This window comes from Lates calcarifer, linkage group LG24, assembly GCF_001640805.2.
Source record: "Lates calcarifer isolate ASB-BC8 linkage group LG24, TLL_Latcal_v3, whole genome shotgun sequence".
In the NCBI taxonomy this organism is placed as follows: Eukaryota; Metazoa; Chordata; class Actinopteri; family Centropomidae; genus Lates; species Lates calcarifer.
The window spans coordinates 10,588,601-10,613,804 of NC_066856.1; the positions used below are offsets into that span (position 1 = coordinate 10,588,601).

The 25,204-nt window shown below is 43.7% G+C and overlaps 2 protein-coding genes across 2 annotated transcripts in view; one reads left to right on the forward strand and one right to left on the reverse strand.

Annotated features, from left to right (window-relative positions):
* Positions 1-9,194, forward strand: part of stau2 (staufen double-stranded RNA binding protein 2) — an 82,790-nt gene extending 73,596 nt beyond the window's left edge. The window contains 2 exon segments of the mRNA XM_018673991.2: positions 6,347-6,412; positions 7,585-9,194. Of these exon segments, the coding sequence (XP_018529507.1) occupies positions 6,347-6,412; positions 7,585-7,620 (102 nt within the window). The 3' untranslated portion in view covers positions 7,621-9,194.
* Positions 9,195-13,556: 4,362 nt separating this feature from the next.
* Positions 13,557-24,554, reverse strand: rdh10a (retinol dehydrogenase 10a). Its single transcript, XM_018673988.2, has 6 exons — positions 23,926-24,554; positions 23,315-23,550; positions 17,021-17,119; positions 15,742-15,887; positions 14,993-15,124; positions 13,557-14,850 (listed from the first exon to the last, which is right to left on the reverse strand). The coding sequence occupies exons 1-6, from the start codon at positions 24,209-24,211 to the stop codon at positions 14,727-14,729; spliced, it is 1,023 nt and encodes a 340-aa protein (XP_018529504.1). The 5' UTR covers positions 24,212-24,554; the 3' UTR covers positions 13,557-14,726.
* Between the last annotated feature and the right edge of the window lie 650 nt (positions 24,555-25,204).

Genomic DNA, 25,204 nt, shown 5'->3' on the forward strand with positions numbered 1-25,204 from the left:
GATCCCTGTCCAGGGTTTTGATGTGGGTTGAAGGAGAAGAAAAGAATTTAGAGAAAACGAAAGCCAAGGGGTGAGAAGAAGCTTGAGAGTAGATGACAGAAGGAAAAAAAGGAGAAGAGAAAATATGCAATAGATAATGTTTAAAAGAATTTAATAAACATCAGAGGAAGGTGTGACGTGATTGCATGATAGTGACAGGAGGGTTAATACAGGACAAAAAGATGGCTGGGATTCTCTCTTCCCTGGTATCTCATATTTCTTTGTGCATTGGGGAGTGAGCGCAAAAAGAGGGAGCACTGTCAAGGTTTTATGTGGCCTTTTGAAAACAGAACAAGCCCTCTCCAGAACAATATATCCAGCTTCAGAACTTCTCTGACAACAGTGCACTCATTTTTCCATCTTCCCAGGTACTGCATGTAAAACACCCTGTTTGAAATCCACTCTTGTCATTGTTTAGTCTATTGGACATCCCTTAGATCATCCTCATGAGCCATCCGGCATCCCCTTCATGTTCTGAGTGTCCCCGCCTCGCAGCAGCTCAGAACCAGCCATCCACCATTAATCGCCCTCTCTCTAGCGTTGTTGAGGTCTGACAGCAAGCATGTTATGGCAGAATAAGAGGATGAATGTCCACTGTATAGTTGAGCAAACAAAAGCAAGTGGTGTGGGTTTACGGTTCATCCACCCCAGCGTCGTCTCGAGTTCTAAGAAGAAACTGGACGTGGTTGTGAAATGTTTCTGTGGTTTGTGTAAATCTGTGGTGAAGTGGTACTTGGTAGAAGTGGGGAAGTGCATCCAGCCAAATATTGTTCCTGTAAATGATGCAATGCTCCATTCTGACCATAATAAAGACTAATGTTACACAGAAACTATTACATGTCCGCAGCAGCTCATGAAAGAAGGCATTTCCATGTTTATGTCTGTCCAACAACAGTGTCTAATGACTATGCAGGTCGAGTAGGTTGCATGACACCATGATACCACAGCACTGAGCCAATAAAATAGTTTTTTGTGTACACATGCCCACATGGATCCATTTTGGTGCACCTGCAGAGACTTCAGGGATTGTATCAAGGCCCACCAAAAATCACAAGAAGAATCTGTCTGAAGAAGAAACCAAGCATTCCCTCTCTCCTGCCTCTTGCTCCCTTGGATGATGTGGACGTCCAAACAGATGATTTAGATAATGACGCAAGATCAAAGCAAAGATGGGAGGCTGCCACTGATGCTCTTGGCCTGGACTTAAGATTAGGCAAGGGTTTGATTAGCCCAGCTGGACTATACAGAGCCAGAGAAAGCCCTGGGAATCTGGATCTGCCCTGGTAAAAAGAGAAATACCACATTGTATTCTTGAGACTGGGTCATTGGGTTAAACCTTAAACTGGTGTCTGCACTTTCATCTGGCCTCCAGCAGAGCAGAGCAGAAGCAGGAGCTGATCTGATAAAGTCAAGAGAGCAGGCAAACTAGGGTAATGTTTTCTCTTTCTTCTACTAGGAAGATTCAGAGTAGGAGGAGAGAAAGAGATGCAAGTATGTGAGATTGAATGATGTGCTGGTGGTCTTCACCTCATTAGGACCTCCCTGATGTCTTTGATGACTGCTAAGGGCCAGAGGGTGAAGTGATGGAGATCGAAGGATTGAAGGCTCCTGTCCCCTCCTCCCTGTGGTTCCTCTCCCACCAAACAATTCTTTTCTTTCCTTTTCTAGCCTTACCCTCTCATGTCTCTTCCCCCTCGTCCTTTTTTTCCCCACCTTTTCTCCTCAGCCTGCCGTTCCCAAAAATGTCTTCAGTGCTTCCCCTAGAACCAAGCAGTCCAGCAGCGAGAGCTGACGCAGGGGTCTGATTTGTCAGGGTCAATGTGATCCAACGATCCATCAGATCCATCAGGCCGGTGCCGTGGACTCCTGGGGGACCAGGCCTTTGTTTGGCTAAGCTGCTGATGGAAGCGAAGCCTCTGTTGGGGAAGCCATTAAGAGCGCAGCAGGCCCAGAAAAATGAGCCGCTCCTGTCACTCCACATCAGGAGCTTGGCCACGGTCGCAGATCCTCCTCAGACGCCGTCACCTTCAACCACTGTTTGTCCAAGCCTTTGAACTAGGGACAACTAGATAGATAGATGAATGGGCCCATGTGTGAAGTGGCTGTGGGGCGCTGCAGATTGGCTCACAGTCTTGGATTGATGGTGAGTGCTGAGTTGTTATCTAAAGTTGGGGGTGAGGAAAGATGATAGGTGAGGAGAGAGTGATGAAGGTGACTTGAGTACTTGTCCCGTAGTAAATTCAAGCTGCTGGTGTGGGCATGTTGCCATAGGTACTGGTGCTAAAATGAAATACGATCAAAGAAATCCAGCTTGAGAGATACAAAAACACCACACAATGATCTAGAAAACTGTGAAGCAAGATTTTATAACTGGGGACAGTTTTTCTCATTACAAGGTATTCTACCAAGACTGTCTGTTTGTATATGTTTGTATTGCCAGATGACGATGCATTGCATTTTTTGCTGAACAATCCTGCGTTTTGTTGTTCGAGCACCCTGTTTCAGCACCCCTGCTGTGCCGACACAGTGATCTCATTGAAGTGGATGAAGCTATGTTTTTGTGATTTTCATTCTCTCACTTTTGGTGTATATGAGTGCAACACTAAGAATGCTTTTCAGAAGTGACTGTGTGCACTGCTGCCCCCATATGTAAACTGCTGCCCTGTCACTCTGCCACTGAGTGTGGCCATTCAGAACAGTTTTAAACACTTTTTCCCTCAGAAGTGATTGAACAACACATCAAACAAAGTTTTTCCTTTGCTCCTTTTGAGGTGGTTAAGCTCTCAGTCACCAATTAGCCATTTTCTCTCTGTTTAAAACTGCCACTCCTCTCCTCTCCCATGTGTTAATGACTCAGTGTACAGCATCCTCTCTTCACAGTGTCTAGCCCACTTCTTACTCTCTCTTTGTTCCATGACAAAGATGGAACACCTCCACCTTGCACGTCACAGCCTCAGACTAAACATACTCTCCTGGTGTTGATGCATCAGTGTAGCAGCCGCCTCTAACGATGGCCAACTTATCTCATTATAAAAATAATGATTTCACTGCCTGCTATTCCCACAGATAGGCCCAGTATTTGTCTTAGGCTGTGCGTCCTTCGCTGAGCTGCTGGGCCCAGGGATTGGCTGCTTCAGCCTTTATGCCTGCCTGTCGTATATCAGCAACGCTGCCACCGTCAAGCCCCTGATTTATGGCTGTTTATCTCCAGTCACCCCCCCACCCCTCCTTCTCCTCAACAGATGGGCTCTGGCTATTTACTCAGGGAGAGAAAGGTCCCAAACCGATTGAATAAATACAACAAACAAGAGTTAATCATGGGGAAGTTGGTTGTGATTACAATTTATTGGTCACAAGAGAAAATGGGAGATTGATCTGTCCCGGTTTTTTATCAGGTGCGACACTGATCATGTGTCTTAGATTAATCTGGCTGCATTAGGTTTCATTCTTATCTTAATTACTTTTTCCGCCTCAGTATGTGTGGACAGTTCTGGTCATTGTGAGGTGACATGATGGTACTGCATATGTATAAAAAAAGCACCTAACTGTTATATCAAGAGTCCCCTGATAGGATTTATGTTTATTAACAGTGTAATTGTGAAAACATTCCTTCCGCTGTCATGTTCTACAGGGCTGTCACCTTAAATCTCTGCAAGTATAAGCTCTAAATCTCAGTGGCTGTCAGATGTTCACAGAGAAAAAAACACATTGCACCATAAATTGTCTGTTACAGACTTAGAGGGGCTTCAGTTGATTTCTGAGTCTCTGGAGAAAGGCCTTAAGTAATAACTCGACAGTATCAATTTTTCAAACCAGACCTATTATTATTGTTGCAGTTTTTTTACTACCTGTGAAGCATCACGGATTTTCTCTTTTCATTTTGATGGATATAAACCAGATTTTGACCCTTGCACCTGTCAGTCATGAATTATGATTCCTGGTTTATGTTTCTCATAATCTGAAGTTAAACACTTTGAAAATGATTTTGGACGAAAGCACACAGATAATAGTTTTTAACATCCTGCTCTGTATATTGCATTCCATAGAGACACATTGATACGCCATGCAGTGGGATTTATATTTTCTCAGGATTAAAGTGTGATAAATGTTTCCTCTCAGCGCTTATAAGATTAAATACAGACTGTTATTCACATGGAGACATCTCTTGCCTGTGTGCCTGAGAGTATCAGGAAAATGTGTCCCAGTTAGATGTTCTTATGAGGAGGATGGCTGATTTGTCAGCACCACATAGTTCATATAACTAATAAGAATAAAGTACAGGGAGACATTGGTGGACTTTGTGATGAGGTGAACTCAGCGGTCGTCACATCTCACTCATCTACTGAGCAGAACCAATTATGCCTTATCTTGATCCTGATTAAGCAGTGATGGAGTGTAACGGATCCGGGCTAATTTTGACCGCTGTAGTACCAGATGTCTATAGAATAATAAAGTGGAGCTGTTGGATATGTTAATATTGTCTGTACTTCCAGACTATACAGTATGTTTGAGAAATATTGTTTGAGGATTCAGCATCGGAAACTCATGTTTCAGCCCATGTTCCAGTTTATTTATTAAATTAAACTACTATTAAATCTGACACAACTGCAGTGATGATGGATTGTATTTACAAGTTCGTTGTAAACATTACAAACTAACAAATATCTGTGATGTGAAATGTCCTAACAAGCCATGCCCCTGCATTACAGTAGATAATAAACCAATTCATCACACTTCATCCACACTTAATCATACTTTGCTGTGTTTGAAAAAACATACTTTTTATGGTAGAATAATCATTATTTATATGACATAGGGAATGTTTCTATTGTAAATTATCCACCATTTAAAAATGATGATACTCACATTAACAAAACAGTTTGATAGTGCTTCTAAAGGGTAATTAAATCTTGTTAGACAACATGATAACACATTAACAGATGGCGCTCAGATATTGAATGAGATATGCACTGTAAGAGAACAGATTTCTCCCTCAGGCCGAGACTGTATGTGTACTTTTAGATACAATATTTGAACAGTGGTTAGTCATGATGATTGGTATGAAAGGAAGGGTTCTGCTCTGTCAGACCCACTGGTGTCAGCTCTGTTGGGAGATATATTCCCCAGCTACGCCCTCTGCTCCAAGTCAGCCCCCAATGAGAGACACAAACAGAGAGAAAGGAAGAGAGGGCAAACACATCTGGAGCCAATTGTTAGGATGGAAGAAGGATCCTTGTCAAGATCGGACCTACAGCCTGGTTAAGATCAGGCTGGACAGCTCATCTTGGCACACTTAAGGTACTCTTTTCTAGAAGTGGCTCACAAGTGGTTTCTGGTTGTGACATTAATTGTGTGGATCAGTGCTCTGAATATACAGTCCATAGGTGACATAACACAAATGTCAAGAAATTGTTACTAAAACACTTCTGCCACTCAATTTGTGTCTGTTATTATTCTTCAGTCTCTATGTGCCAGTCTACACTACACCTCCCGACTCCCACACGTTGCGTTTATTATGATAGTAGGACGGACCCTCCTCACATCACCAGCAGCCCCTCTTGCTGGCACAGACAGGCGGGCGATGAGCAGGAAGGAAATGACATCATGGCATTTTTGATTCAAGCTTGGCAAGAGGAACCAGTGAAATATGGAAGTCGCATAGTCTGAATTAATGGAAATATAGATAGGATAGTTTCTTAATGATATGGTTTTACATTGTTAAAGATGGGCGGTTGTGATCGTGAGCTAAATGTGGTGGAGACAGTCAATTTAAAGCTGTTGAAAGCGTGAGCCTGAGAAGTGTCATTTTCCACTCAAAAGCTTCCTTTCTCAACCACAAGTTGAGCATAATGAAGTCATTATACAATTAAGAATAAAACGTACATGCACGCTTGTATATCCTCACTTACAGTTAGTTAGTGTGGGGTTTGGAGCTACACAGATAAGATGATAATGTGTGTGGTGTTTCTAAGCCTTTATGATTTATAGGAATTTCAGACCTGCCGTTATTTTTTTTAGGTGTGGTCACAGAGAATACAGATGTCACTCAGATTGACTTAGGAAAATGCAGAGCAGCCAAAACATAAAGTGGAAATGTTAACCCAATAACACTAGATAAACAGTCAGAGGAGAGGAGCCAAAGACAACAGAGAGCGAAGGGAAAGTGTCCTGCTGGCATCAGGTTTCCCAGAGTAAGTGTTATTTGAAAAGCAGCTGAAGGGTGACACTCACTCTCCTCCCACCCAGTCTCCCCTCTTTCCCTCCCTCCCTCTCTCACTCGACCATCTGTTGTTCTCTCTCTTCTCAGGCTGCTCTAAGTGCCTTGAAACAGCTGTCGGAGCAGGGACTGGACCCAGTGGATGGCCCCATCAAGGTACGGTAGGACACGGGTCGCGCCAAGCTCACAGACAGTCGCTCCACGCTCACTCAGCGTCGGAAGCTTTACCAATCAGCCAATCAGGGTGGATGTGAAGAGCCAGATGTGTGTGTGTATGTCTGGGTGTGTGTGCCAATCTGGCTTATTGCAAATCCTCAGTGCTCCAGGGTGGCCCATCATCAGCTCCCTCCCCACCCACACACACGTCCGCAACATTTCCGCTCGACATTTTTCTTCCATAGGAAAAGCGACAGTAGGCGTATATATTTACATGCACTGCACTCCTGTCAGTGCTCGATACTTTGCATGATGGCTATCACCACCAAGGCTCAGTCATGACAGAAAGAGAGGGCTTTCTCCAACGTATCTCCCCTCCGTTCCCCTTGTTCCCTGTCTTCTCTGCTACAAGGAAGGGAGGAAAGGAAGGAAGGACAACAGTGGAGAATCAAGTAGGAAAGTAGGAATGCTGTTTTTTGGAAAACCAGGAAATCACTGTCAAGCATTGCTAGAGTATTTTCATAGTAGGTGTGCCCTGGGAAAAAAGTTCAGGCAGGGCTGTTTTCTTGCAGCCCTGTGTCTCCTTCTTCAGAGCGAAAGAGGAAATGAACAAAGAGAGGAAAGTCAACTGCAGCATTATAACAGCTTCATTTACGTCACCATCAGAGGAGAGGGGCAAATCTGGCAGCAATTACACTTTCACCTGAGCAGTTAATCACTCATTTCTCACTTCGGTCTTTCCCCTCTTGGTCTCTGAAAACCATTATTTCACCCATACTTTACTGTTAGCACATTCTGCCTCAGGTGATTACAGTTATCAGCATGAAAATACCCTTTTTTTCTTCCACATCAGCTGCTTTTCTGTTTGCAGCACCCCCCACACATGAATCTCTGTCTTTGCAAGTCCCTTCTGATAAAAACCGCAGCACAGGAGTAACAGCTGATCAGTTGATCAGTGTGAAACAGAGCGAGGTCAAGGACTTGTTAAGTGTCTGGAGTCACAGTTGCAGCACTTTCATTTTCTCTGGAAGTCCTCCTTTACAAGAATCACCTATCTTGTTTTGAAAGAGCTGGAACAAATTACCCAGAGCCGGACTGATTATTCGCAACATTGCTCCAACTCAGTCCTTGGACAAAAATCCGCCCTAACAGAGTTTCATTTGTCTTTTCAGACCAGTGAACCATGTGGGAGGGAGGACGGACATTAAACAGACTAACTCAGGCACCACCACTCAGGTCTGCAAGGATTCAAAGGCTGTCGTCTAGGAGCTGACAACCCCCCCAACCCCCAAACCTCCCCCCTCCGGCCCCCCTCCCTCTCCTTTCGGCATACACAAACCTTACAAACCCTCCCCACCCCTTCACCCTGATCTCCCATAACCTTACAACAACCACCTATACAGTACCCATGACCCCCCGCCTCCCGACCCTCTCTACCCCTCCACTCCACCCCTACCACCACCCCCCCACGATTGCCACTGTATCCTGCAAAACCTGTCAACATGCAATAGGGTGGATGTGCACCGAGAAATGACCGACTAAAACACCATTACCTGAGTCTATGTGAAGACAACGCTATCTTAACACGTTTATTGATGATTTCAGTCAAAATTTAGAGACAAAAAAACAAATGAATAAATAAATGAAATATAAACTAATGAGATAAAATGCATGGTACTGTATGAAATCAAGGGAAATCCAAAGTGATAGACAATTTTCCCTTTGGATAAATGTCTGTTGGTATGGTTAAAACAAATATGTACATCATGCCATTGAAACACAAAAGAAACATTTTAGGGGAGAAACCAACTTGCGTACAGTAGCTTATTTTTTCGGGGGTATTATGTTTCTGTTTTTTTTTTTTTTCTTTTGTTATTTTATTATTCTAACAATGCTTGAGTACTGTATTTAAAATTAACCAATGCCAGTGCTGTGAAAGTTGTAGTTGTTGTCTTCATATATAGTCACCCAGCTTACCTTGTATGCTGACATAAAAAAAAAGAGTTCATCTATCTATATGGATGTGTATGACTTGCAAGAGTATCATATTCCGAAAAATAACAAAGAAAAGTTTTTTTCATGTGGACAAAAAGGACAAAACTGGTGTTAGCAGTAATCTATAGAAGTGCTGACCCTCCCCTCCCCCCAGGAGTGAAGGTGGACCAACCTTTAGTTCCTGAAGGGTCTACCTATCCCTTTTTAACATAACCCCACACTGGCATAGCATCACTGGAGCATCACCTGACCAAGAGCGGAGGCAAAGGGGCCACCACCGTTGTACTTTTTAACCAGAAAAAAAAGAGGCCAGTTGCATTGACAGTGGCTTTTTTTTTTTCTTCCTGCGCACATTCTCTAATGCCAGTAAAACTTTTAACGTCGAGTCCAAACTCCAGAGAGTTTTGTACGGGGCTGCATGTCCTCCAGTGAATGAAAAGTCCTCTCCATTCCAGTGATTTTGTGTCAGTGGATCGTCCCCACCACCTTCCCTTCCCCCCACCCCCCACAGTTTTGTCGATCACATCTACACCCATTGTGTGTGTTGTATTGACCCGCCAAGGCATCAACTGGGTGCTTTTAATGCCTGCATTCTGGAGTGCATCTTTCGAGTGGGAGGGAGAGCCTGCGTCCGAACAACGCAGACCTCCCGTCCCCTAAAGGCCACTTTGAATCACTTTGTTCACTGACACTGAGGATGTGTCTTCGCTGTGAGTGCAATGTGTAATAAGGCTGTTTTCTGTTACTGAAATGCAGTAAAAACACCTCAGTTCATGTGGAAAAAAAATCTGGTTTTTGTCTTTATTTCTCCTAAAAGCAGGTGTAAACAGAACATCTCACTCTGCCCAGTGGCAATTTACAGTTTTATCTTGTCATAATTAAATCTTCTTGTTTATCTTCTAAAGGCAAAAGCTGGAATGTAAATTGGATTTAAGTGAAAATGAGAGACATTGATGACAGTAGCTGTAGCATATGGTGTTCAACGCTGATGGGGTGTTCACAACACCATCTGCACAACATAAAATAGACTCTAATTAAGGTCCATTTACTAGGTTAATCCAGTAATTTCAACCACATCGAACGCTCTGCATCAAGTTTTCTCACTTCACCACAAATGACATTAATACAGAACTTTGTGTTTGGAAGCTTCAGAAAAAGCTTGTAAGCTCTTGTTCCCGAGGTCAGGAATGAGCTTTCATGCTGGTAAAAAAATTTTTTTGCACTGCCTTCGCTTTTAACTTTGAGATTTTACTGAGAAGTCACAGAAACTTTGGAAGAACCATAAAGTAGTTCTCACATAATGTCCCATAGTTTTGTGCTCTCTCGTCCCTCTCCTCCTGTTGCTCTCTGCAGGTGTGTCTGCCTCCAGAACTGTAGAGTCTGGATCTGTGATCGCAAGTGACCTACTGCCCCCATGATCCTGCTCAACACACACTGCTATTTGTATTATTGTTTTCACAATTACCTTACATCTCTATGTGGAACTTGCATTGTGCTAGGTTCCCTTTCCTCTCTCTCTCTCTCTCTCTCTCTCTCAACCCAACCCAACTCAACCGGTCAAAGCAGATGGCCACCCACCCTGAGCCTGGTTCTGCTCGAGGTTTCTACTTCTTAAATGGAAGGTTTCCTCGCCACTGCCACCAGTGGTGCTTGCTCATGGTGGGAATTGTTGGGTCTCCATAAATAATATTATAAAGAGGATGGTCTAAACCTGCTTTCTGTTGTGATTTGGTAGCATATAAATAAAACTGACGTGACTTGACTTTCTTTTCAAATGTTGAGCAACCAAGAGCAAATCTTGCATTTGTTGGGGACTATTTTTAGCCGTGGATTAACACCAGCTAGCGACTATTTATGACAGCAGGATGGCTAATGTGATTTGACTTGTGCCCACATGTATGGTTATGAAGGAACATGTCATCCAGTGGTATGGCAATGGCATGACGTATTGATGTATGTTTTAATAATTTTTTGACAACAATGGAAGCCTGTGGTGCAGAGGAATATACTACATCTGGCTTTGGCTACACAATTGTTGGTTTTCATGGGATTTGTTGACAGTAAATATATAACAGAAAATCACTGAGTTTATCCTTTAAAAGTCTCCCTGCATTTTCAGGACAAGCTGCTAGTTCACCAACACTTTCACAGGACAAAGACGCATGTTTCATGTTGTCCTTCACCTGTGCTGTTTGAAGATCTAGCTCAACGAATGAAAACATTTCTAATGTCATGACATTCTGTTAATTTATACTGGAGACAAACTGCAATGGTTGTCGTCACCTAGTAAAAGAAAAATGCTGCTTGTGTTTTCCAAATAAGAGATACTTAATCTTTAACTTTCAACAGGGCTGATAGCACAGGGAGAGATAGTGCGCTCCTGATCTATGACATTCTTCTGTTGCATCATTCCATCACCTTTACTGACTTCCTACATGCGACTCCACCACCTGTGCCTGTCCTTTAGCACGCCGACCGCCTCTGCATCACCAAACCCACTCTGCTCTCTCTCTCTCTCTCTCTCTCCCCCTCCCTCCCTCCCTCTCTCTCTCATTAGCGAGATGAATGAGCAAACGGGACAGCGGCGGTCTAATTCAACTTCACTGACTAATGGACTCAGCTGGCAGCTACATCATCTGCTAGCCATTGAGGAGCGCCAAGGCTGTTCACACACATTAGCAGCAGATCTCTATTCCAGAAGCTTGTTCAGGTAGTGGCAGACCAGCTTGAGGCCATGTTAGACCCAAGATGAATTGCCTTGCTCTGACCAGCCAATATGGGAAGTGAACCTTGCTGCCCAAAATAGAACAAAATCAATGGGGCTGTGGAGCTTTGTCCGTGCCATGCAAAAGCAAATGCCAGAGTCATTGATTTTTCCATCTGAATTATGTGCAATCAACCCCCTTGAAGTCCTCTAAATTAGAGCTGTATTAACAGGAGGATAAAAGAGCGAGAGGAATCCTATAGATGTTGATCAATGTCCAAGCAACGACTCAAGCCAAAATCCTAATAGTCTTCTTTCTTGGATGAGTAAAGGGGATTTTTGTGTGTACTTTACCAGACTACAAAAAGGGCCTGTTTAATAGCTCCTATTTGAGCTACATGGAGTCCTAACAGTAGCTGAAAGTGGCTGCACTTGGTGCTGATTGTTTCTGTACACAGAGGGATCGAAACTGTCAGTACAACTCTCCCTCATATTAGAACTAATCTGCCGCTGAGCAACTTTATCCAGCCCTGATTAGTCACGGCAGAGGAGCACTGCGTGCTGAGGGCTGAAGCTCTGACATCCCCACGCTTCCCGTGTAACGTGCCGAGGAGGTTGGAGAGGAACTCGCGGCGAGTGTCTGGAGGATGCTTGTATTCTCCATTGCTAGTTAAGTGGTCAGGCTGTTCTGTGGAAAGATGAGTGTCTGCTATCACACTGACAGATGTGTGGAGGATCACTTTAGCTCCCTGACTAGTCTGTTCTCTGTTTTGGAGTCAACAGCTTAAATATTTTTAGATAGATGAAGAAATCTACTTTGTTCTTGACCTGGTTTTTAAACCATACTGACATTTTTAATGGCAGATATATTTTCAGTGTAGGGCTTCAGCTTCAGCTGTTTTTGGTGTTAAGACACATACCTGAACTGCATTTAAAACCTTTAAGCCATTATCACATTGCTTTATCAGTGAGCTGAGTTCATTTTCATGACTCATCTAGAACTGATCACCTGGTAGCTGACTGTTGGAGAAAATGCAGTGATGAGGAAAGGTCTCAGACGTCATTAAAAACGTCTCTCTTGGGATCTTTGAATCAGGGTCAGATTCAAACCATCAGGCTTGGGCTCATGATCTTGAAAACTGAAAACTGTCTGTTTTTTCACATTTAATTCTTTCATTTAATTATATTTTTAATGAATGCTATAATTCATTTAAAGGCAGTAGTGTAACATTTCTGGAGAAGAAATATGAATCTTTTTTTATTGTTTTTTAATTATCTTGGTATAAAAATAATCTAATTTAAAGGCCCCCTTTACTCAAAAATGTGTTTTACTTATTGGTCACTCCCTGTTTGACCGTCACTGAGCATGATGTATGTACTGTTAAGGACACCAAATACTTTAAAACCACCAGGATTTCATGCTCCCCTGTGGGTTGAGAAAACCTACTGAAATGCGTCAAAAATGAATTTTCATTAAGCTTAAAACAACTTTATCCAGATTTCTTTTTTTTCCCCCAACCCCAAGCGTGACCTTTAATTTTAGAATATAAACAGCAATTTAGGTCACTAAAATCCCCAAATCTACTGACAAATAGCAAGGACGTGACCTCAAAGGCAGCTTCAGCCCTGCACAAAGCACAAACAACTCAGCAGTCTGAGCATGTGAGTCCAAATCTAGCTCATGACATCTTAATGTGATACATTGCTGACAGCAATTAGGACATTTTGACTTTTTCTCTCATTTCTATGGGGAAGTAAAAGGTCAGGGTTAGCTACAGAAGTAGAAACTGTAGGAATTTTGTTGTTGTGGACGTCTCAACAATGCAAGACATTTATTTTAATCAATTATTTTCACTAATTATTATTTTATGTGTGACCCTAACCTTTCTGTAACTCACAACATTACAACTTTTTGTATCCTCTCTCCTTTTTAGTGGTATACAGTACGACTTTCAAAGAACTTGTATGATTATTTTTGGACTCTTTGACAAGGCTTTCTTTTAAATGTCACATGTCTGCTTGTGTGTACATACACTATGATGTTTACTTGCAAAGGCAAATGGCTCTTGCCCTCTTTAGCCAACACCCATATCTAAAGGCTGTCTGACTCAGGTGTGGCACAATGTGGGAGGACAGTGATACTGATACTAGTCACAAGAGTAGTCGTACAGAGAGCGGGCTGGGCGGGTGTCAATGTAACAATGAAAGCTGTGTCCAAGAAATTCATCAGCACTGTAGCAGATCCTCTTTCCTGTCACTCATTGTGGTGACTCACAGAATTTAGTTTAGCAAATACAGAGGTGTTTCTGCTGCGTAATTGTTTCATTTCAGTTTAGAGTTTAGAAATTGCAGACTAATGGTAACTAACTTTCATTTTGAGGCTTGGGTGATCAGAATTTGTGTGTGTGTGTAGGTGTGAAAACAGCAATTAATAACAACACACCATTTAATAATCTAAATCACTTTATTAATTTAAGTTAGGTAGAGACACTAAACATTGGAACCACATTTGCTCTGCTATGGAGCAGTCTTCAGAAAATTACAAAAAAAGAGGCTTATGTCATACTGTCAAAAAAAAAAATGGCAAAAATTAAGAGGTAGAGAATTTAGGCTCATCACTGTGACTGAAGGAATGAGGCCTATTGGAATGTGTTTGAAAATCAAAAACTCTTGTCCCAAATGTATATAAAATATTCATAAATCAAATATGGTAGAGACAGTCATTTTGGGATACTGGGGTATTCACAACATTTAAACATTTACATTTCACTTTAACTGTACAAGATGGACAATGAACAGGAGAGTTAAAGTGTTACTTTGGAAAGAATAATGGAAAGCTAGTGTCTTAATACATTTCCCTCAACCACACATCAGTGTTGGGACAGCGGTTCGCCTGGAGTTACAGCCTTTGTCGGGTTATTTTTTTTTAAACAAATAATATTGGTAACAGATAAATTTACAATATAAACACCACAGATCTTGAAAATAAAGACAAATTAGAGAAATAAAAATGTATTTCATCTAAATGGCACAAGCTATATTCAGAGCTGTGTACGCTGCAGACCAATTTCCTGACGGACTGAAAAAGAGCCTCTGTGTGGGGAGATGCTGGGTAGTTTGACTTGCTGTGTTGAACCTTCCTACACAGAGAATGCTGGCAGTGTAGAGAAAAATCAGAAATTACAGTGCATGTCTACAAAAATAAAATAAAAAGTGAAAAAAAAAAAGATTTTTACTGTTTGTACAGTAACATACTGTATATTTCCACAATGACACTAGATAAGGCTGGTGACTACATTACGTAAATAGTTAATTATTGGATATCTTTTCTGTATGATTTCAAAACTAGTGACATAGTATATAGATGTTGGTTTCTTTAAACAAACTTTTTTAAAAAAGACAAAACAAAGTCAAATAAATCCTTTGTGTAGTACACAGCTTTCTTTGTTCCAGCGGAACAATATGGTAAACCTTTGCATTTGCTCAATGCAAGTGCACCAGTCTAGAGTCAGTCTTTTCTTCCTTCCTTCCTTCTTCCCCATTTTCATCCTCAGTGGTTGTTTCCTCATGCTTGCACGCTCATGTGCCCCCTGTTTGTGTTGCAAACAGCGCCCCCTAGATTCCATTCTTTGCCTCATTGTTGTTCATGGCCTCCTTTCTTTGAGCTAAGAAGGGGTACATGCACTTGTCGGCGCCTAGGAACCGGTACATGCACACAATGGCCTCAAACGGCAGGATGCTGCGGAGACAGGGCAGAGATAAGATTAGTGACACAAGATACTCCTGTGCACTTTGCTGAAAGCTGATGGAGAGACTGGAGAGAGAAAAAACGGAAATCTGGGGATGTATTAGAAGACATGAGAATGCTAGAGTAAGCTCACCTTTTCATGAAGTTGACCATATAGACAATGCGAGGTGTACAGATCATGGGCTGATCAGTGAGGATAGCCCTCATGGCCTGTTTAACACAGAATTCTGGCTTCAAGGGAGGCAGAAAAGGCTCAATCTCCTTCCTGATTGGAGAGAAAAGTACAACAGAACTTAGAACTTAAAACTTACTGAAACAGATTTTTCATTTATAAAGTTTGTTAATCTATTTAAAGAGCATTTCATTTGAAGACACTGGAATACATTTTAGAGAGTGAGAATAACATTTAGCTTTAGTCAGTTATGAATACAGTGATACTGGTTAAAAAGGTCATGAGCAGTTCTTGTGTGCAGTAAAAATGATTGCTCCAAAGTGCTGGGACAGTCAAGCCAAAGGACATGCCACCTGCTGACCGTAACCGTCAGACAAAGTGAGGACTATTAGAGAAGCCAGGGTGGTGGTGGTGGGGGTGTGGATAGGATTTTAGCCCAGGTGCACCTGTTGGTGAGGTTTTCCCCTGGGAAAGTCGCCCTCTTTGTTAAAGCAGAGCGCTGACCAGTGCAATACAAGTGACTTGATAATATGCGGGTAACAAAACACAAACCATCAGCTGCTGCTTTGAAGTTCAAAAGGTGTTTGTGAGGCAATTTTATATGGTGAAAATTACAGATGACAAACTCGTCCCAGGTGCAAGATGGCTTTTAAAAAGAGAACCATGCACACGGCACACAATTACAGTGGGCCGTGTGTATTGAGGCTAACCTTATCCTGCAGCCTTTGAACATTCCCGTGTCGACCAGGTAAGGGCACACCAGAGTCATGTTGATGCCATCCTTCTCCGAGGCCTTCAGCTCATGGCTCAGTGACTCGTGGAACCCAATGGCACCAAACTTACTGGCGCAGTAATCCTGAGGGAATAAAGAGAGAACAGGTTAGTCCTGTAAAACTCTGCCCCTGCCCGCGCCCAGGAACATTATCAAACATGCCCCATGGGCGCAGAGGTCCCTCCTTGCTGTTAATGATACAGCCACAAAAAAAAAAGAAAAAAAACCCTGAGCGAGCCTGTCCGCTGTTCTACGGTTTCATTAGCATTCTTCTCCTGTGCATCAGGAGACTGCTCGGCTTGGTTGGAAGGTTTTGATGTGGTTCGCTGTGGAAATAATCTTTTTTAAAAAAAAAAAAAAGAAAGAAAAAAAAGGGCCTGAGCAAACACAGATGCATGTCGATAAACACAGGCAGGATAAAGAGATTTGACTGTGCCCACATGACAAGCGAGGTCTTTGGTTCCCTGAAATTAATGTTCACGTCTGAAATCCCATTCAAGGCATTTCCAGGAAGTATAATAGGTTAACAAAAACTGACTACACTTCAGTCCCTTTGAAGGGGAACTTAATCATTATGGATGAATACTTTTACAACAAAAGCAAACGTGTAGCTATAAAAACAAAGGCAAATGGAATAGTAGTCCCCACAGACTTTCTGAAAATGACACCGTTCTCAGCTAAGGAGCTAAATGAGAACTCTGTTCTCGAAAATATCAAAATAAAAACCTTCCAGGAGGGCTACCAGTTTACTCCCTCTGCAGTTATGGAGATACATGACCCCACAAAATATTTTAACATGCATTAAAAGAATCTATAGAAGATTTAAAAAAAAAAAAAAAACCTATAGGAAAGAAAACCAAAACTTTATCCAATGAAAGCTGCTGTGAGCTGAATACTGAGTGAGCACCAAGTTGTTCACAAAGCAGTGATGAAGATGTCTCTGTCCCTTGGGGAGCTGTCAGCTCATTCTGGCCCTGGGGCCAGAGCCCAATAGGGGCCCCACACCCCCACTGCTGCAGATAGAGGAATCTATAAGAGGCTCCCCAACGCTCATCTGTGTCCCTTAATTTAACGGGTGGAGGGACAACTAGAGAATGGGGGCCTAACCTCCCCCAGCTCAGTGTGCTAGCTGGCATGCTGACGGCCTTGGAGAAAAGCACTGGTTTCGGATGGTGGGAACGATGGGATGTGTATGTGTTGTTGTGTATGATACTAACCTCCACTCCAGCTGTGCTGAATAAACCCAGAGAGCTGGCAACCGTCACAATGTGACCATGATTCAGCTCCAGCATCTTGGGGAGAAACGCCTTGGTGGTCTGGGGGAAGGACAGAAGAGACAGAAGGGCAAAGAGAAAAAAAGAAGAGGAAGGTTAGTTCACTTGTGCAGTTTGTCTGTGCCAAAGCCCTTTGATCCTCTCTGCCTCCCTCTCGTTCCCCCTCTCTATCTGTTTCTCCCTCTTCTCCATGGTGATGCAGAGAGAGGCGTCTGAATGAGAATTCATAACAGGCAGCAAAAAAAAGAAGGAAAAAAAAGACTGAACACTGGAGGTGCAGCATTTAAATGTATAAAAGCAATTTAAGTTTTTTTCCTTTCTTTGTGGCAGGTGTGAATAAAAGAGGAAAGAGAGGGATGCGGGTTTCCCCCTGTACAGGTAGTCACTGAACAAGCAGGTATGTGGTGTGTGCGCTGCTGTACAATCTGTTCTTTTCCCACACAGATCTGGTACCCGTCGTTGGGCCAGGCTCTAAAGAGCTGGTGACAACACCAATCACAGGCTTCCGTTCACTCAACACTTCCAACAATACAATTCAGCCTATCGTCTAACCCGCGCATCCTCGCGCTCCTGCCCGGCCGGCAGTCAGCGGAACAGTCTGCCCTGAGATGAGCCGTGAGATGAAAGGAGTTTCACCGGAGTGCCACGTGAGAGCCTGAGTGGTTCCACCGGCCTGTCCAATGAGAGTTAGTGAGGTGGTGAGAAGAGCAACACCGGGGAGGAGATTCAGAGAGAAAGACTTAGACTTAGCGGTTACAGTTGATTAACCTATGGATCCATTCCTCATTCTGCCCGTCTGCTTGGAGCTTTGGAGCTGCCCCTGGACACAGCATGAGCCAATCAGCAGGTGTGACATGTGACGGCAATGACAGGAACTGACCAATCACTCTCCCACCAGGAGGTCTACAAACAACCGGCAGGCCTTTTGTTAGCAGCAGAGCTACATCTATTCAAGTCAGATGTGTGCTGCCATAGTGAAGGACAATACATACAGCCTGCAACACTCTTTAAATGTCAGAGGTTACAATACACTGAGATTCCCAACAGTGCTGAAAGTATTAGTTGATAAACTGATGATCGTATGTAGGCAGAGAATTCATCAATGTCAAATTTTAACTGATGTAAAATGTGGTACCCTGCAACTTTAAGGCATCACTTTGGGCTTTGGAAAATTGGGGTTAGCATTTCTTGACACTTTCTCTCCTAGTTTCCAATCATTTTGTGTTATATAAATGAAAGGTAACAGTTTCATTGGTTGGCACAGTGTGTAAACCTAGCCAGAGAAATGATTCAGCCTCCTTTGTAAACATTTGCTCGAGGGGAGCAGAGAGCCAGAGAGAGCATGGTACCAGGTAGTACAGCCATGAAACCACTGGCAGGGGAGGAAAAGCCTCATTAAAACTGCACCCAGAGATTAACTGCATCAGGCCTACTGACTTCTAGCACAACCTCTGGTAGGCTTTACATCTTTCTCCTTGTTTTGTGAGATAAATAAAAGTGGAAGTAAGTAAGTCAAATCTACGCAGAGAGAGGCTGGTTCAAGGAAGATGACTTCATCGTTTTGGGAGTTTATTCCATAGTCAGGTACAGTATAACTGATCTGACTCAGCTCCAAACATCTGCTCTATTCCAGGACATAAATTTTGAAGTTGCAGCAATATTCAACTCATCGAATGATGGGGCCCAAAGAGAGGGAGCGAAAGAACACGATGCTTCTGTGAGCCAGAATGGCAGCGGGATGAGGGAGGGAGTTGCGTGCAAATGAAGCATTAACTTAAGATATGCCCCTACCTGACTTGAGCCAAAGTTTCCCACTCCCACAGCAACTTTCAGAAAGAAGGGAAAGACTTGATCTGGCACAACACTCGACGACTAAAGCCAGCACTCAGATACAACCAGACAATTTTGCTGAGTGGTTTAAAAAATAACTGGAACCGATGGAGGAAAAGGCTGATTCCCTCCGCTGGAGGACGGGGCTAAACGTGACCAACCGTCCCGTCTCTCTCCCACCCTCTGGCGATGTCCTGCTTCTCATGGCAGCTCTGGCATGTGGTTATGACCCCTGCTGACCTCTCAGACACAAAATGTGTGAAGGCAACCAGGGGCTCGTGTCTTACATCAGAGCCGCCGTAATTGGGTCTCAACGCTCCCTTGTTCCGCTAAATTACCCGCTGACACAGCCGGGCCTTGGCCTATGTGGGGGTGCCCTGCCCGCTGCACCCCCTAATTGGTGTGTGCCCCCAGGAGCATTTAAGCCACACAAAGCTTCTTGCAGCTGGGGTGTCAGGCTGTATTAGTGCTAGAATCTGACCAACAGGAATATGAACAAAATATTGGCCTTTGCGTAGGACCAGATGGCCATTTAATTGGGCTGACTTCTCCCAACAGAAGAGAATGAAGGAGAGAGAAAAAAAACGCCGGAGCTCAAGAGCTCGTCTGATCCTACAACAGATCATGGAGTTTGAGTGAGTTTGGTTTAGTGGTCAGAGGGAATGACCACTGGTTATACAACTTGAATCCAATTTACCTAGAAAGCAACATCAACAGACCTCAGAGCAAGTGGTGTCATTGTACTATAAATACCAGAAGTCCCAAGATCCAATATGGTCGTCAAAACTAAATGGCTCACCAAGCTCTCAATATTTTTTTTTTTTTTTTACAGACCACTTGCTTTGAAAAAAGCCTCACAGATTAAAGTCCTCACACAATCAGACCTTGGTCACTGAGGCTTGTGAATGTTTTACCTGAAAAGATTACACCAGCTAACACCTGCAGCTTTGTTTTTAGTCACTTAAGACTCCATTTTCATATGAATTTTAAAATTTTCTGTCCCATTCTGAGTTGAAACAATTCCTCAAATGGAATGGTTGGTTTTGAACAGCTGGTCAGATAAAACAAGACATTTATAAGACAGCAACTTGGGTTCTGCAAAATGATAATGGGCCTGTTTCACTGTATTATAATAATGATGTAAGTAGGTGCCACCCTAATCCCATCTCTTGAGTTATAACAGGTATGTGTTGAGGAAGCGACCCAACATGGGAGTAGTCCTGTCCAGCTCCGCTGAGTGGTACAGGTGCACCAGGCCTGAGGAGGGGCCCATATAAAACCAGTCAAGTAGGACCCTTCTGCCTGGCTGCCTCCTTTCTCTGGCTACAGCAGGAATGCGGCCTGCGGAACTTGGCTCCTGTCGCCTGGCATCTTGTCAAGCTGATCCACAGACAAGAAACCAATTGTCAGATAAAGTGGGTCAGCAGCAGCTTACCATTACCCTCTCGCCTCGCCTGTGGATGGGACGGCACTGCCTTCCTTCCTCTTTTCTTTCCTCTGCTCTTTTCCCGCCATGTCACTGTCGAGCGCTCTGCGCTTTCATGTCGTCGCACAAGAGAGGTTGGATTTCCGCGAGAGAAAGGGGGGGTGGGGGACTACTGCTCAGTGTTCATAAACCACCTGTTGGATAACCAGCTCAAGATGCTGAGGATGATTTCCTTTCATGTCATTCCACTAGACACACACCAATCCTCAAACACAAACTCTGGTGACACTTAGTGTAAATGACCGCACATTCCCCATCCCAGCGTGACTAAAAACTGAGCCTCAAACATCACAAATTGCCAGCTGGACTAATCAAAGCATCATCAGACAAATTCAATGTGATGACCCCCTGCCTCATAAAAACCTAAAGGGAGCGAGGGACTGAATCATAGCTGTTAGTCTGTGTGTGTGTGTGTGTGTGTGTGTGTGTGTGTGTGTGTGTCTGTGTGTGTGGCAGAGCCGGATGAACAGAGCTGGCCTCCATGACTCCAATGCAGCTGCACCCACTGCCTCCAAATCAGGTTGGGAGGAGTCAGAGGGGCCTGTGGAGGGAGGACAGAAGAAGTGTGGGGTCTGAGCTGGGCTGGTCTGGCAGCCACACACACACACACACACACACACACACTTCGATTACCATTCATTTCCTGCTCATGTCTCCATCCCTGCCCTATTCCCACTACACTGTCCAACAGATGAAAACGTACAACATAAAAACCCTTTTCCCGTTCCTCATCTGGACTCTGGCTTTCCCTCCGCTTATTTAAAACTCAGTGGTGCATTTTAAATGCCGGAAGCTTTGAACTCGCCGTCATGTTGCTCTTGAGAAAGTGGTTGTTTGGGAAAACTCAATAACTGGCTGGGATTAAGGCGAGGAGGCTGAGAGGTTCTGTGGGTTGACAGTGCTTCTCTGATGTCTCCCTGAATGGCCAGAATCATTACAGTGCTTTGCCAAATAGTGATGCTGGACAAGCTGAAAAAGATGAGCACACCAAAAAGAATGCATCCCAAGCTATTTATGTCCACTGCTGAAGCATGCAGTGAAAAGCCTCACAGCAGCAAGAAGAATAGTGAAGCAAGCAAACTTGCAGACCTCATTCTGTAAATTGAAATGACAAGATCCGAGTAAGTCTCCAGTTTAATCTCTATCCCTTTACTGTCAGCATTCTGTAAGAAGCCTTGAAAGCATCAGATTCACTAAACAGGGTTTAAATTCCACTTCAAATACTGTGGGTATTTGTTGAGTCATAAACCACCATGAAGTCAATTTAAAGACCTGTTGTTGCAGACCTGTTGTTGTGTAGCACACCACCTGCATGTGGTGGGTAACTGTAGTGTGTTTGTGTAAGAGAGGAGAGTGGACAGGTCCCTGTTAGTCTAAGCTCTATTCATCTAGCTTGTGTCTTTAATGAACCACATCCTCCATACTGGCTGTCGCCATTCATTAAGTACCTCTTTCATCTGACCCCCCCCCCACCCCCTCCTCTTCCACTCCTAAAGAAACCACCCCCTCCACAGAATATTGGAGAACACAAACACTCAGACCTCTATTAAGAATCCCAAATCTGCCACCCAAACACTGGATCCTGACTCCAAGTCCTGGATGTAAAAGAACGTGGAGATAGCCAGCAGAGAGGCACATGAATAGTTGAATGGAGCATCCATTAAGGAGGAAATACACAACCTGTCTGACTGACAACACAAGAGATTTTCATGCTCAATTAGTGAGCTTTAAATCACTGTGGTTTCATGGTATCATAGAGAATGCAGTCCCCTGTAAAAAGAGAAGCCTGCGGCCAAAGTCTCAAAATGAGCATCATCCGCTTCGCTTGACACGTTGCTTAATATATCGTGACAAACACAATCAAAGATGAAATGGTCAATTCAGAGCCGTGCAGCTAGGCAAAGGACACATTCCCTATCCCTGCAATTTACTCCACAGCAGGCCTCTAAACCAATTTGTGCAATCACTGCAATTGTCCCAAACGGGTGGCCGTAGCCAACCAATGCAATCAATTCTCATTACTGATTTATTTGAGATTGGAAAAGAGTGGACTAAATGCTAAACACCCAACTCCCAATCCCACCAGAGAGGTTGCTCTCCTCAATAGATTTCTAATTGCTGTGGCAGGCTGCAACCATTGTCTTCCCACACACCCCTAACACACACACACACACACACAAAGCTGTGATAGCACCTGGCCTGGTTTAACAGTGCAGCGTATGCTTATCTAAAATGCAACATATTCACTCCATCAAGTCCACGTAGCCTCTCAGATAAGTATTCACGCCAAGAGGCCCAGGGAACAGAGCCAGAGTAAAAATCTGATACACAACAAATCACCCCACCCCACCCCACCCCCCTCCTGCCAATGAAATGTGGCGAGCTGATCCAAGACAGATCCAACCCACGTACAGAGCTCCCCGCTTCCATCACGGAAGTCAGATTTGCTGCAGATCTGTGCGGCAAAAGAGAGAGAGGAGAAGGAAGGGGCTGACATACCATTGGGATCATCACTGATTGTTGGCTGCCAAAGAGCAGCGAAGGCAAGCCTTAGAAAGCAAACCAGACCCGTGACTTTCCCCTGGCAGAATTAAACTAAGCGGAGCTGAAATCTGAACAGGCAAGGCAACTATTTATGGTCATATTTTCTCCATCCTTGGGGGGGAACACAGGCACACATACACACACCTTTGATTCTTGAGTTTGGCACACAGAAGGACAGATTATGAATAGGCATGCAAGTCAGACTGGAAACATTCCTGTGAACCTGGCAAACACATCTGATAACACTGTGCTCATGGAAACACAGGCAGACATATCAAACCATCACACTGTAAGCCCCTAATATCCAATATCCATATGCAACTCAAACTCCCCACAGCTAAATTGGCATATGCTCAATGGCTCGTGCGTGGACTCACCCAGAAGTGCGCGTGGCAGTTGACCACCATGGTGCGCTCGATCAGCTCATCGGGGCACTCCAGGAGGTGATGGCCGGAGACGACGCCGGCGTTGTTGATCAGTATGTCCACTTCTCCCACCTCACGGCGCACCTTCTCAGCTGTGGAATACACACTCTCCCGTTTCCCAACGTCACACACGTAGGTGTAGACCTGCGGCTGAAAAGGTGGGACCTCCTCCACCCCTCCAACAGGCCCTGCACGGGAGGGAAAGATCAATGAGAAGCAAGTTATTGAAAGTGATACATCTGAATTATTATTATTAATAAAATTAGATGGATATTTTAAGATATTGGTAACATAAATTATTCAAGCTCTTTAAAGGGAAATGCACGTTTTTGGAAAATAATAAAGAAGACAAGAACTTAGACTGGAAACAGGGAGATAGTGTGCAAAGATGCATTTAAGGCGTTGTGAAATATTTCACATGGTAAATTCATAGTATGTTTATTGACCCAGAATAAGACTGTTTGCCTGTGTCTTTTTAATTATGAGACCAAAGACAAACGATCTCCCTGGCCATGCGTAAAACCTGGTGACATCCTAATTTCTGCAAATAAAAACAGGCTTACCGTCTTTGGCTATGGGAGTGTCCAGTTCGTGGTAAATCTGCCGCACCATCTCCGCCGTTTCCTCGTTGCTTTGGCTGTTTATGTCCCATAACACCAGTACTGCTCGTCTCCGGGCGAACTCCTTGGCGAAGAGCCGCCCGAGGCCGCTTCCAGCCCCGGTGATCACGCACACCTGTCCCGCCACGCTCTTCTCCTTAGGCCGCACAACCCACTTAGCCCCGGCGGTGACAAAAGCCCAGAGCACTTTCAGAATCACCACGAAGAACTCCGCGATTATTATCATCATCTTGACCCGAGATTTTAAAAAAGAAGCAGAAGACGCGCAGGGAATCTCCCCCTCCTCCTCTTGCAACCTGTTTGCAGCAGAGAAGTTAAACCGAGAAACTTGGATCTCAGTGCAGGCTGGAGACGCTAACAACGCTCATGCACAAAAGTAAAAAAAAAAAAAGCGAAAAAAAAACGCAAAGAGGACGGACCACAACTCAAGAGTGAGTTCAGATGCTGCTCAGTCAGAGTCCAGTTGCCACTACAACGCACGACTGCAGTTGAGTTATGAGCCGCTACTATGAACTGTGCCTCCCACTTCCTCTGCAGCTCCTCCACACATCTCATCCTCCGCCGCATCTCACTCGCTATTTATTCAGTCCACCCATCAGCGCTGGACCCAATAGGACTGAGACTTGAGCGCCTGTTAGAATAAAGCGCCGGGTCCATACACTACACTCAGAGGTGATGTAACCTGAAAGATTTTACCTAACACTAATCTGTTGGGATTTTTTTCTCCAAGGTTAGACTTCCATAGCTTTTAAAGACAGCTGCCTCTTTGTGTGTTAGCTTTTCATCTTTTCAAAACGAAGTTATTTGTAATAGGAAAATATATAAAGAAGAATGTCAGATTAAAGATCCTATTTCTTTTTATTTATTTTATTTATTTATCTCATGACTGATTGTGTCTTAATCCTTATTTTAGGATTGGGACTAGGATTTCAGGAACATTTAAAATAATTAGACGATTACACTGATACCAAGGTTTTTAAACACGAAGTGCAGGTTTCAAACAGCCACAGATCAGGGCACATCTTTTAAGTCCAGGTCATTGTCCGTCCACACAGGGAACAAGCAAAACCGTAGTTTTTCCATATAGATTATCTCGCTTTGTCAGTTAAACCGTTTTCTATCATATCTACTGATTTTATAGTCTAAGATATATTACAGCTATTTATATTGCATAAGGTTAAAGTGGAGCGATAAAGGCTGGCTGCGCGCGCACACAGACGCA